The 13,219-nt window shown below is 33.9% G+C and overlaps 1 protein-coding gene across 1 annotated transcript in view; it reads right to left on the bottom strand.

The window, feature by feature from the left end:
* Positions 1-514, bottom strand: part of LOC101897187 (sodium-dependent dopamine transporter) — a 57,019-nt gene extending 56,505 nt beyond the window's left edge. Inside the window, exon 1 of the mRNA XM_059120050.1 lies at positions 136-514. Coding sequence (XP_058976033.1) covers positions 136-178 — 43 coding nt within the window. The 5' untranslated portion in view covers positions 179-514. The remainder of the gene's footprint in view (positions 1-135) is intronic.
* Between the last annotated feature and the right edge of the window lie 12,705 nt (positions 515-13,219).

The raw sequence follows: 13,219 nt of genomic DNA, 5'->3' as shown, positions 1-13,219 counted from the left end.
TCTTCGATAGTAGATATAAAAGTTAAAGGTATCGGAAATATTTTTAAAATCCACGAAAGCCATCTTGGAAGTATTCTTTTTTTATATACCACTGTGGGTATGCAAATGTTTGACACAATTTCAAATCTTCTTTACCTGAATCCGTTTTAACGCAAGAATAACTCTTTTTCTCCACCATTATGTCTGTTTTTGTTGATTTTTTTTTTAAATTCCAAAAACGTAAAACGAACTTCTTCACCAATATTTAATTTACTTGTTTTTGTGTTTAGCCAATTCGAAATCGAATTAAAATCACAACTTTTAACTTCTAATAGAATTCATTTCACAGTTAAGTTATGTATCAACAACAAAAAAAAAGCCAAAATTTAAAACACTTTGTTTTTGTTAAATACTTTTAATTTTTTTGAATTAAAAGTATTCGGGAATTTCGACTGTCACTCACAACACGGAGTTTTTTTTTTTTCAAGCGCTGTTCACCGACATCTTTATCGTTCTTGTGACGGAACTCAACTGAAAGCGAAAACGCACAGATAGACAAAAAAAGCAAGCCAACATAATGACGTTACCGTTCGCCATCCAGCCAGCCATCTCTCTGTCACCTTAGGCGACTGCATCGTTAAAGCTTCGATGTCTAGCTGACTGCCTGCCTTGGCTGGCTGGCTGGCTAGCAGATTGGAGCTAGAAAAGAACCAAACAAAAACAAAACAGCATCAGCCCGCACTCCATTAGGCCAACAAACATTTCGGAACAGCTTTTTAACTTGTTTTGTTATTTATTGTTGTTGTTCTTGTTGTTGCTGTTCTTCCCAAGCTTGTTCTGGCTGCAATAATGCTTTGATAATTGCACTGAATATTAGTTATGAATAAAAGGGAGACCGTAACATATTACAACAAAAAACATCAACAACAACAAGAAAGGGAGTAGACGATAATGGACACTCTTCTAATTTTGAGTTCAATAGAAATTGAGTTAAAAAACAGACGGACGGACAAACACTTTGTCATGGTAGTTGCTTGGAAAAGGCAACAACAACAACTTGTTTTGTTGTAAATTGAAAAGCTAAAAAATATTGACTCAAACCAAAGAGAACATTCAATTAAACAAACTTCGTTCGCCGTAATTAGATAAAAGGAAATGATGTGAGAAAATTGCTTCGAATTTCAGTCATTTTTAATTGCCCACTTTTTTCATAATTGGGTAGGGGTATTTATTTTTCAAGGCTCGGGGGAAAATCAGGACACACGCTATGTCAAAAAGACTAGTTTTCTATACAACATTTTCAAAACATATGATTTTTATTAAATTCCCTAAAAAAACGAAAAGGTTTTCCTCACGATGTTTTGGGTCAATAAACACAAAGGTGTAAACCTAATAATATATGTATCCAGGGTTTGTATCGCTATCTGTAATCTATTTGTTTTTATACCCTCATAGGGTATATTGTTTTTATACCCTAATAGGGTATATATCATTTGATACGGTCAAAACGTGCCTAGTCTAAATAAAGGTTTTAGACCCTAGCTATCTTTGAACCAAATCCGTTTCAGGACATTTGGAGTCGATCTAGCGATTTCCGTCCGCCCGTCTGTCTGTCTGTGGTTTGGTCCAAACTTGGTGCATCGTATTATTTTTGTCAAACTTAGATCGAGTTCGAAGATGGGCAATATCGGTCCACTCCTTCTGGTACCTCCCCACAAAAGGTTAACATTTTCAAAAAAACTATTTTCAAATTTGCACAGAAAGTGAAACCATAATCCAATTTTGCTTCAACTTTGCAAATCCTAATATTTACCTCAGTGCTAGGTCAGGTGCAAAAATGGACAATATCTGTCCACTCCATCAGGTACCTCCTCACAAAGAGTCAAAATTTTGAATAATTACAAGTCTTATATAATGTGATTTAAGAGTCTGAATCTCTTCAAACTTCACTCATCGCAATATTTTTATTAACCCAAGGTCTGGTGTTAAGATGGAATATATTGGTTCACTTCCTCAGGTAACTTTCCCACAAAAGTCGAAATTTTCAAAAAATATATTTTCTGCACAGAAAGAGAAACGATAATCCGATTTTGATCCGCCTTTGAAAATCCAAATATTTGAGTCAGTGCTAGGTCAGGTGCGAAACTTGACAATATCGGTCCACTCCATTAAGTATCTCCCCCACAAAGAGTCAACATTTTTTTATATAATGTGATGTAAGAGTGCGATTTTCTTCAAATTTCACAAATCCTAATAATTTTATTAACCCAAGGTCGAGTGTAAAAGTGGAATACATCTGTCCCATCCTTCTGGTACCTCCCCCACAATAGGTCAAAATGTTGAATATTTATGAAGCTCATTAAACATGAAATTCACATCAGCACAAGATCTGTTATAAATATCGGACCATTGCTTCTGGTACCTCCCCCACAAAGGGTCAAAGTTTTGTATAATCAAAATCTTCATAAAAACCAAAATAAACATCCAGTTCTCTTCAATTTACACATCACAATATATTTAATAACCCAAGGTCTGGTGTGAAGACGGGAAATATAGGTCCACTCTATCCAGTACTCACCAACCCCCCCCCCCCCCCAAAGGGTAACAATTTTGAATAAGATAACTCCTTTAACATGTACAATAAGAGTCCAGCAATTGTCTTCATATTTCACACATCCCATTATTTCTACCAACTCAACGTCTAATGTGAAGATGGAATGTATCGGTTCACTCCTTCAAAGGTTCAATTTTTTAATATCCCTGAGGTCAAAAAAAAAAAAAAAAAAAAAAAAAAAAACGCGAAATTAACATCCGATTCCATTCAGACTTGGTACATATCAATATTTCCATCAATACTAGATCTGGTGGTAGAGATCGAACCGGAGATGAGATATATCGTTCAACTTCTTCTGGTACCTTCCACATAACGGGATGAAATTTGAATAGCCATGAAGCTCGTAAATAGTGAAATAAGCATCCGATTCCTTTTAAACTCGGCATATCTCAATATTTTTTTTATCAATACATGACTTGGTATGAATATGGAATGTGTCAGACTACTCCTTCTGGCACCTCCCCTAAAGCGGGTCAAATTTTGAATTATTATGTCTCCTATAAAATGTGAAATTAACATTAGATTCTTTTCAAAATGTACATATCCTAAATTTTTTTCTTAAACAAGATCTGATGTGGAGATGAGATATATCGGACCTATCCTTCTGATACCTCCCCCAAAACTGGTCAACTTTTTGAATGATTATATCACTCATAAAATGCGAAATAAGCAAACGATTACCTTCAAATTTAATATATCCCAATATTTTTACTAACTCAAGTTCTGTTGTGAAAATTGCGGCCTACTCCTACTTGAACCTCTCCCACAAAGGTTCACAATTTGCAGGGCATATGTCTTTCATAAGTTGCGAAACATATCGGCGTTTATTTTCAAACAAGCAAATTAACATATTTTTCAAGCAAAGCAAATTAACATATCTGTCGGCAAAACCGACTGATATTTTTTAACTTGTTTTTTTTTAAACTTCGCACATGCAATTAACTACCAAATATTTTCAAAACTTTCAAAAATCCTATACCGTATATAAAGCGAAACTGATTATTGTGATTAAATTTTCCCTCCTCACACTTCGACAAATGGACAATATCAGGCGACTTCTTATGGTTAACTCAGATATTGAACATATTTCGAACTGATTTCCGGAATTTTAAGCGTGAATGAAAGTCTTAATTTTACAGATAAGTTTGGGACACATTTCAATACTCTTTAGCATATTCAAATCGACGGTTTTTTTTTTTGTTTCAAATAATACAGAAATGTATACAATATTACATGATAATATGTAGTATGCATTCCTTGGAACAACTGGAAAAAAGATTTTTCTTGATTTTTCAATCGCTTATATACAGGATGAGATGAAAATCCTTCAAACTAATTCAGTGGCTATCGTTAGAGAACTCCAGCATTTAAATGTGAATATATCTTTTTGTGTCTCGTACCATCGCTCGTTACCGTGATACTTGTAGCGTAGCCCGACGTTAGGGAAGTGGACGGAAGAAAACAGCAACATAAGCAGAAATGGTTCGAAACGTAGTGAAGCGACTTGATCGAAACTCACGTGACAGTGGCCGAAAAATGGCTCATGAGCTGAACATATTGCAATATTCCATTCGGCAAATATTGAAAAATGAGCTCAGGGTAAAGCCATTACAATTCCAAAAAGTGCATGAACTTTCACCGCAACAGAAAGAAAATCGACTCAAAAGAGCTGCTTAGTTTGGCCGATAGTGGTGAACTGCCGAATTTGGTTTTCTCCGATGAGAAAATCAGCAGTTGCAAACAAGCAAAATGTTCGTGTTTACTTGCCAAAGAGGTCAGCTGAAAATCTGCAGCTTCGGTTGACCACCAGAACTCAAGCGCCGGCCATGGTGATGATGTGGGCCGACATAACAGCTGATGGTCGCTCTCCGCTCGTATTAATTGACCATGGCATCAGAATAAATGCCGAATATTATCGCGGAAATATAATGGATGGTGTATTAAGGTCTTGGCAGGCAAAAATTTTGGCCGCTGATCTTGGACGCCCCACCCAAGAATGCTTACAAAATGAGGTTCCTCGCTTCATTTCCAACGCACAATGGTCACCGAAATCTCTGGATACCAATCCGTTGGACTATTGTGTCCGGAGAACTTTGAGAAGCAAGGTTGGCACTAAAAATTACCAAAGTGTTGATTACCTCATGCAAGCGCGTGAGCTGAACATATCGGCAAATATTGAAAAATAAGCTCGGGGTAAAGCCATTAAAATCCAAAAAGTTCAAGAACTTACACCTCAACAGAAAGAAAATAGACTCAAAAGAGGTAAAGAGATGTATCGCTTGGTTTCGTTGGACTATCGTGTCTGGAGTATTGTGGAAAGCAGGGTTGGCACTAAAAAATATCAAAGTTTCAATCACTTCAAGCAGGCGCTTCGCTGGGAATTGGCCAAAATACCGCAGAACAACATTCGGGCAGCGTGTGACGGTTTCATTGGCTGTTTGAAGGCCATAATTCGTGCCAAAGGTGACGAATTCGAACAAATCTATACTTATTCTAAAATTTGATGCTATTTCCGACATTTTTTGCTTTCATTCAATAAAATTTAAAAAAAATATAACAATTATGGCGTTTAATAGTTTTTTTTATTTCACCCTGTAATTTATTTTTTACTCTATTCACTCGAACAAAGTTGTGGACACTTGTTAATAGAGAATACATATTCGTTATCACCAGATGAATAGCAAAATGCCAATCAACTTTTTTTTCTTAAAGTTAAATGCTATTACGGAACCGTTGTAAAATCATAATTCCACGGCAGTAACAATAAATAATTGCAACGACTTGTGGAGAATGTTAGTAAAATATTTTCAAATACTATATGCAATTAGATCTGATTTACATTTATTAAAATTCACATTATTTCTTCAATTAATTACTTGAAAATAATTACCTTGAAATTTCTAAAAAAAGTTAACACTATTCGCGAAACATGCTCTCACAAGCAACAGGGGAGGACAGCAACCAGCAACAGTTTCTTTTTAAACAATTCAATTTTCTTCCCAAGCTATTTTTTTAACAAAATATTTTCCAAAATCTGTTCAACATTTGGGTAACAAAAGTTCTTTATTTCAAAAAAAAAAAAAAATGTATTTTTTTTTTGGTTAAAAAATAAAAAATGTTTCAAAATTGAAAATAAAATGTATATTAAAATAATGTGTGTGTATAACAGAAAAGAATAATTACACCAACAACACTTTTGTTCCTAATTAAATTAACAACACTTATTATTACAAGAACTATAACTTTTTTTGTTTTAATTTTTTTTCTTTTCGATTATAAACTATGATTTGAAATCAACGGTAACTGCTAAACGAATGTGAAAAGTTGGCTAAATTGTTCCGCCTTTTATACTCTTTCAGGGACGATAGCCGCGGCGAGCACAGGCGATGGATTCGGATGCTGTGTTGCAAGTGGATTTGTTTTGTTTTTTGTTATTCACCGAAGAGACGCATGCGCTTGTTTTCCTACATCCCAATATGTGTTGAGACGCCATCTATTGGGTGTTTGTACTGCGAATGCATCTTCGATAAATAGAGAGACTTTTAAACAATAATGGCGGTTAGTTGTGTATGAAAAGCTTTCATGTGAGCTTTTTGGGTAATGCTTACTTAGCGGTTTTTATTGAGATACATAGAATGGAGTTACGGTCCATGTGTATTTGAGTAAAACGGCCGTACAAAAGAGGGAAACAGTTTGGTACGCAAAACAATCATTTTGGTAAGACATATATACAGTTCAATACATGTGTTGTTCATATTATTACATACTGTAATGTATGAGAATTAAGTGGTAAGCAGTGTGACCAGATCTAAAATAGTGTTGCAGCTGAAACAGCATAAAAATAATGCTAAAAATGCCAAACAAAAAAATTAAAATGCCAAAAAATAATGCTAAATATAAATACCTTTTTTTAAACCCTGCAACACTATGTGTTGGGGGTATTATAAGTCTGATTGGGCAACAAAATTATGTAACACTTCGAAATTTTGGCTTCCCACATAGGAAGGTATATATTGATCTTCTAATCTCGCTGAGCTAAGCCGATCTAGCTATGTTAATTTGCAATCACGCTACAGGTCACAATTATAGACCAATCGACGCGGGATTTAGCATGGTGCTAGAGTATAGGACTGGGCCGAAGTTTTTCAATTTGGATGGTCATCGGATAATATTGAGCGTGTGAAATAGACCATAAGTTACGTGTTGAAAAAAAATTCCCATTTAACCGCGAATATTCTTAATCCCGGTGAAATTACAAATAGACGAAAAGGTCAATTCTGACCGTTACGTAGATGTCGATAGTGAAGATATCGCATATATATAGCTACATATCTGTGCTCACAAGCAATAACCGCTTAAGTCGACTTAAGAAAGATCTGAGATATGTATGCTATCTTATTGAACTAACAAAACTAAACATATGTGTGAAATCCCCATTTCTCTAGCAAAATTATTTAAAAAGATATAAGTAAAAACATATTGACATAAATCGTAAAGAGACCCCATTACATATACAATAACCGCCTAAATATACTTCCGAACATGTTTCTATAATATATTAATTTTAATAAATAGCCTATAATGGGTTAAGCTGTTTTTGCATATTTTTTGTAAATCGTATTGCAATAAACAAGAGAGTTTGCATAAGAGCTTATGTAGAGATAAATGGATATTGCAAATTGAGAATGATTAAGAACACCTTCTATCTCTACATAAAATATTATTGCATGTAGCTTAGTATGCTAGAAAGAGAGCAATATCTACATAAGCGACAATTGCACATGGCGTATGCTCTCAGATTTTGTACAAATTACAGTTAGGCTTTTATAATAAAAGCATTGTGTCAAATTGATTTCAGTTAAGCCATTTAGTCTAAACGTACAAAAGAGAAAAGAGTGTTTATAAAAAAATATTAAAATATAATTCGGTAAAAAATAAAGAAATATAATATGAAACAGCGAAAAGAAGCAGAAAGTAGATGATGTAACAGGTAAGAGAATGGTGAACAAAATAAAAAAACTGTATTACTTAGTTGTTTGAATTTTTTAAATAAAAAGATCGTGATGAAGGCAGTCGCATGAGTTTTTTGGAAAACGAAAATTCTTTGCAAGACAACGATGAAAGTCGCATGTCTTTTTCAGAAAGCAGTAATGCTGAATTGCCAATCAATTTTTTTTGTACCCAACTACATACTGAAGCTGAAGAAGATAAGTTAACTAATCATGAAGAAGGGCATTTTGGCAGTGATGACTCAGTTCAAGATCCTGACTATGAACCTTCGATTCGAGATGATGATAGTAATTGCAATGATATGGAAGACGACGTGGTATTCAACGAAGCTCCAACTACATCCCTAAAAAATTATTCGCGGAAACTCTCATGCAAAAACAGAAACCACGGAAAAACTTATGTAAGTGCAGTCGGTAAAGTTGTGCCAGAGAGAAAATTTCAACCTCTGTCCCGTGACTGTCGAATGAAGTGCAAAGCAAAGGTACCGCAGTCATTTCAAGAAAGCATATTTCGAAAATATTGGTCTTTGGGTACTTACAATCAACGAATTTTATATATTGGATCTCTGATTGATATCAACAACAAAAAAAATCAAAGTTTACAAAAGCATCCCGAAAGACCACGTGAACGAAAATTCCACGCTATGAAGGCCAAAAGTGCAAGTATGCCAAAAATGTTTCCTGCAGTGCTTTAATGAAAGAACAAGTTTTGTGAAATCTGTTTTGAAAAAGAAACTAGATCATCCTCATAATGAGTTATGCGACAAGCGTGGATTAGGTGCAGGAAAAAATAAGCTGACGGATGATATAATTCAACTTATTACGGACCACATAAACAGCTTCCCAAGTTACGAAAGTCACTACACAAGGAGAGATACAAATTGTAAATATTTTCATGCCGAATTGTCGTTATCTCAAATGTATAAGTTATATTGTGATAAATATAAATCCAAAGCGATAAGCATCTCGTCATACGCTAATGTTTTCAAAGGTAAGCTTAACATTAATCATCTCTTGAAATTATTTAGTTTTTACTTGAAAATGTTTTGCAGGCATGAACATAAAATTCAAGAAACCTCAACAAATTGCATCGTGCTTGTTCAAGTTTTTAATCAATCTTGAACAAGTTAATCACACTATTTTTTATAGCGATTCCTGTGTGGGACAAAATAAGAACTCATTCGTATGCGCAATGTTCATATTGGCTCTTCAAATCAATCAAAATTTAGAAACAATAGATCATAAATTTTTAGAACCTGGACACACACATATGGAATGCGATGTAGATCATTCTGTAATAGAAAGGAAAAAGAAAAGGACAGACACTCAAATACACCATCCTCACGACTGGTACAATTTTGTTAGATGTGTAGGTACTAAACATAAATTTAAAGTCATTGAAATGAATTCAGAAGATTTTTATAATTTTTCGCTATTATTAAAAACAAAGTTAATGTGGAGAAACACTAATCAAGATGGTGAGAGATTTGTTTGGAAAAATATTAGATGGCTACGATATAGAAAAACTAATTTTGGAAGAATTGAATATAAAACCACATTAGATATAAATGCTCCCTTCCAAATTTTAAATTTGGTAAAACGCGGTATTATTTCAATGAAGAGAGACGACTTATATTTACTACACGAGTGTGTCAAAATCAGCGAGAAAAAAGATCTGCTTGCTTTACTTCCATTTATAAACACATGTTTTCATCCTTTTTATAAAAGTTTACAAACACAGGACTGTATTGATGTACATCCAGACTTAGTCGAAGATGAGCCAGACATAGAATGAATATATTATTTTAACCTTCCAACGGTTTTAGTTGTAAGTATGTACATATGTAATTAGGTTAAGTTTTCTTAAAATAAAATTTATGGAAAAATAATGCACTTGTTATGTATGAGTAGTTCATTTTATTATTTTCAACACGAACTATAAATAATCAAAAGGCCTAAGTTCAGTACAAGGAAATTTTCAATATGCAGTACCCGCCTAATTCGATATATGTCAGGCAACAAATGCAATATTAGTTTACAATAAAGACATAAGTCGAGATACTCTTTGCAAATTCCCATTTTCCATTTGCAACAACCATATATGTTTTTGTTTTTTAAATATCTTCTAAGTACATGAGATTTCCACTACCGTTTTTATTCTTAGCATTGCCTGTTTAATAATCTTTGATTTAGCATAAAATTTTTCCTCATGCTCTTTCTTAAGTTTTTCAGAAACTCCTTTGTATATAAAAAGAGATTTTTCTCCAAAGTATGATTTTCGACTTAGGCTGTTATTGCTTGTGACCACAGATATATTCGCTAGAATGCTTACATCTCAAAAATAGCTGGATCGATTTTGACAAATCTTGTCAATTCAGAATGCCCCCTATACAAAAACGAATGAAAAGATCCAAATAAAGATGAGAATATTGATTTGGTGATATTTTCTTATATTTTTCCATTTTGTCACATTTTTGTCGCATGAGATATTTTCATTTTGACTTAAAATATTGAATTTTACATTTTGTAATATTTTTATTCCTTATGGCCCAATCCTCACGAAATGTTGGATGGAGATGGGATTAGTGTTAGGATAGGAGCCTGATGCTTTTGGAGATGTTCGCAAAATATTTACAGGTTCAAATGGACCAAAAACTGAAAGTTTTCTGACACGTCATAATTTTCGTCCGATCCTTAGGAAATTTTAAGTGGCGGTTTGGTATGGGCACTGCCAAGCATTTTGGATGTCCAATTTACAAATATTGTTCTGAATAGCCATTAGCATGACTCTCTTTTCTTAAGATTTAATATAGTGCAAATTTTATAAGAATATGCATTACTTCGGTCCAAAGCATGACATTTTTTAGAGATGACAGGTTTTTGAAAAAAAAATTGATTCCAGATCCATGAAGGTTATTTGGAAGGAGGACAATAAGGTCCAGCATCTGTTTATAAATTTTATATGGTTTTATTAAAATGTATTAAGTCCTGCTACGTGAAAATTAGAGACCGAATGATGATTAGAATGAGATCGTTTGTAATCTTAAAACTTTCGCAAACTTATTTAATCTTTTCAATCCGCTTTTAATTTAAAGAAGTGAATTCATGGTGTATAAGATCATTCTATTTCTAATTTCTGATTTTATAAGGTTGATGCCACTGAAAACTCTTCCAACTTCTGTGTTACTAAACTAAAACTAGATAAAATCTTGAACGGTTTTTTATTTAAAGCATTTTTAAATTCTTATACGCATATCCAAAAATAAATCGTTGAGTTTATGTTTGCCCATTCATATGTACTTAGCTTTTGCCATTGCTTTTCTAAAATAGAAATATCGTTCCAAATGTTCATGTAATTTAATTGTTTAGATTTAAGAAAAATTGGATTTATAAGAAAGTACTAAAATATAAGAATATTTTTGGACAAAAAAATGCTAAACTAATAATTTGAAAAAGCTAAGAAAAATGCTAAATGAATATTTTTATGCTAAATGCAATAAATAAATGCTAAATTTAGCTGCAAAAATGCTAAAATGGCCACAATGGTGATAAGCAAGTATGAGTCGGCATAAACAAATGAAGATATAGACAACGAAAAGTTAGTTTTGTCTTTTTATCCAGGTGTCTCTCATCATGTTTTGACTTTTAAGTCTATTTTCTTTCCGTTGCGGTGTAAGTTCTTCCACTTTTCAAAATTTCAATGGCTTTACCCCGAGCTAATTTTTCAATATTTGCCGAATGGAATATTGCGATATGTTTAGCTCACGAACCATTTTTCGGCCATTACGATGCGGGTTTCGATCAAGTCGCTTCTTTACTTTTCGAACCATTTCAGCTGATGTTGTTGTTTTCTTCCGTCCACCTCCTTGACGTCGCTGGGCTACGCTACCAGTATCACGGTAACGAGCGATGGTACGAGACACAAAAGATTTATTCACATTTAAATGCTGGAGTGCTCTAACGATAGCCACTTGTGGTTTTCCAGCCAAATATAAAGAAATCACACTATCACGCTTGAATTCCATCACTAATAACTTTTTTTCTGGAAAATTCTCACCAAAATGCTTTTGTACGCTTGTAAACAATACAATGAGCTGTCACTGGAATAATTTTAACGTCTGTCGGACGAGTGGCTTAGAAATGACAGCAGTCTGTGTTTGGTTGCAGTTTTTTCATCTCACCCTGTATACTCTCAGAATATGATTAATTGTTATGCCCTCAGCCATATGGCTAGAGAGGGTAAAAATCATTTGATAAGGCCAAAACATGCTTCACCAAAATAACGGTTTTAGACCCTAGGTCCCTTTAGTCCAAATCTGTTTCAGGACATTTGGAGTCGATATAGCGATGTCCGTCTGTCTGACTGGTGCGCAAGATAACTGTCGAAGGGAGTATCCGATTTGGTCCAAACTTTTGTTCTTATATAATAGTATTATCAAACTTAGATCGAGTTTGGAGATGGGCAATATTGGTTCACTCCTTCTTTTACCTTCCCCACAAAATGTCGATATATTTAAAGAAAATATTTTACTACACAGAAAATGAAAGGATAATCCGATTTTGCATCTCTGCAAATCCTAATATTTGCATCAGTGCTAGGTCAGGTGCGAAAATGGACAATATCGGTCCACTCCGTCAAGTACCTCCCCCACAACGATTTGAATAATTACAACTCTCATAAAATGTGATCTAAAAGTCCGATTGTCTTCAAATTTCACATATCCCAATATTTATATTAACCCAAGGTGTGGTGTTAAGATGGACAATATCGGTCAACTCCTTTTGGTACCTCCCCCACAAAATGTCGAAATTTTCAAAAAATATATACTTTGCATGTCCTAATATTTGGCTTCAAGTTTCACGCATCCCAATATTTATATAAACCCAAGGTCTGGTGTTAAGATTAGCAAACTCTGTCCACTCTTTCTGGTACCTCCCCCACAAATGGTCGAAATTTGAAAAAAAATGCTATATATCTATATATCCCTTCTGGTACCTCACTCACAAAGGGACAACATTTTCAATATATTTATCTGTGATAAATTGCGAAACAACTGGCTATATCTAAATATATGCCTCTCATCCAGAATCCTGAGATGAATGTGAAATTTATGATTCCCATGAATTTTTAAAAATATTTTTAAAGGTCTCCCCGTGAAAAATGTGGATTAAAAAAAAAAACAAGTGAAAATCAGCTCAGTTCGGCCGGGCTGAACTTTTAATACTCTTCACCATTTTGAAGAAAATTGAACAATTCCAAAAAATTCCATCGACAAATAATGCTCAAAGGAAATCCGTTATAGGGGGGCAGGGGATAATGTACTAGAAAGGAACTACTTTGTGTGGATTTTCACATAATAATATTAACAAGTAAAAAATCATCGGTCGGTTTTGCCGACAGATGTATACCCTCAACCGATGTTCGATTTTTTTTTTTAAATATTTTGATTTCTGTTATGAATTTTCAAACTCTTGACCCTCTATGGAGTGGGTTTGGAAAGAAAGAATTTTCTTCAACATACACGATTTCCTTAAAGACATTTTTTTTGTCCACAATTCTTTATTATGGACTTTTTACACCGGATCTATATGTGAAGAGTAAAAAAGGACTACTTCC

The sequence above is a fragment of the Musca domestica genome, unplaced genomic scaffold (assembly GCF_030504385.1).
Source record: "Musca domestica strain aabys unplaced genomic scaffold, Musca_domestica.polishedcontigs.V.1.1 16, whole genome shotgun sequence".
Lineage (NCBI taxonomy): Eukaryota > Metazoa > Arthropoda > Insecta > Diptera > Muscidae > Musca > Musca domestica.
Note: the sequence above shows the minus strand (reverse complement) of the source record. Positions and strands in the feature narration are given on the sequence as shown.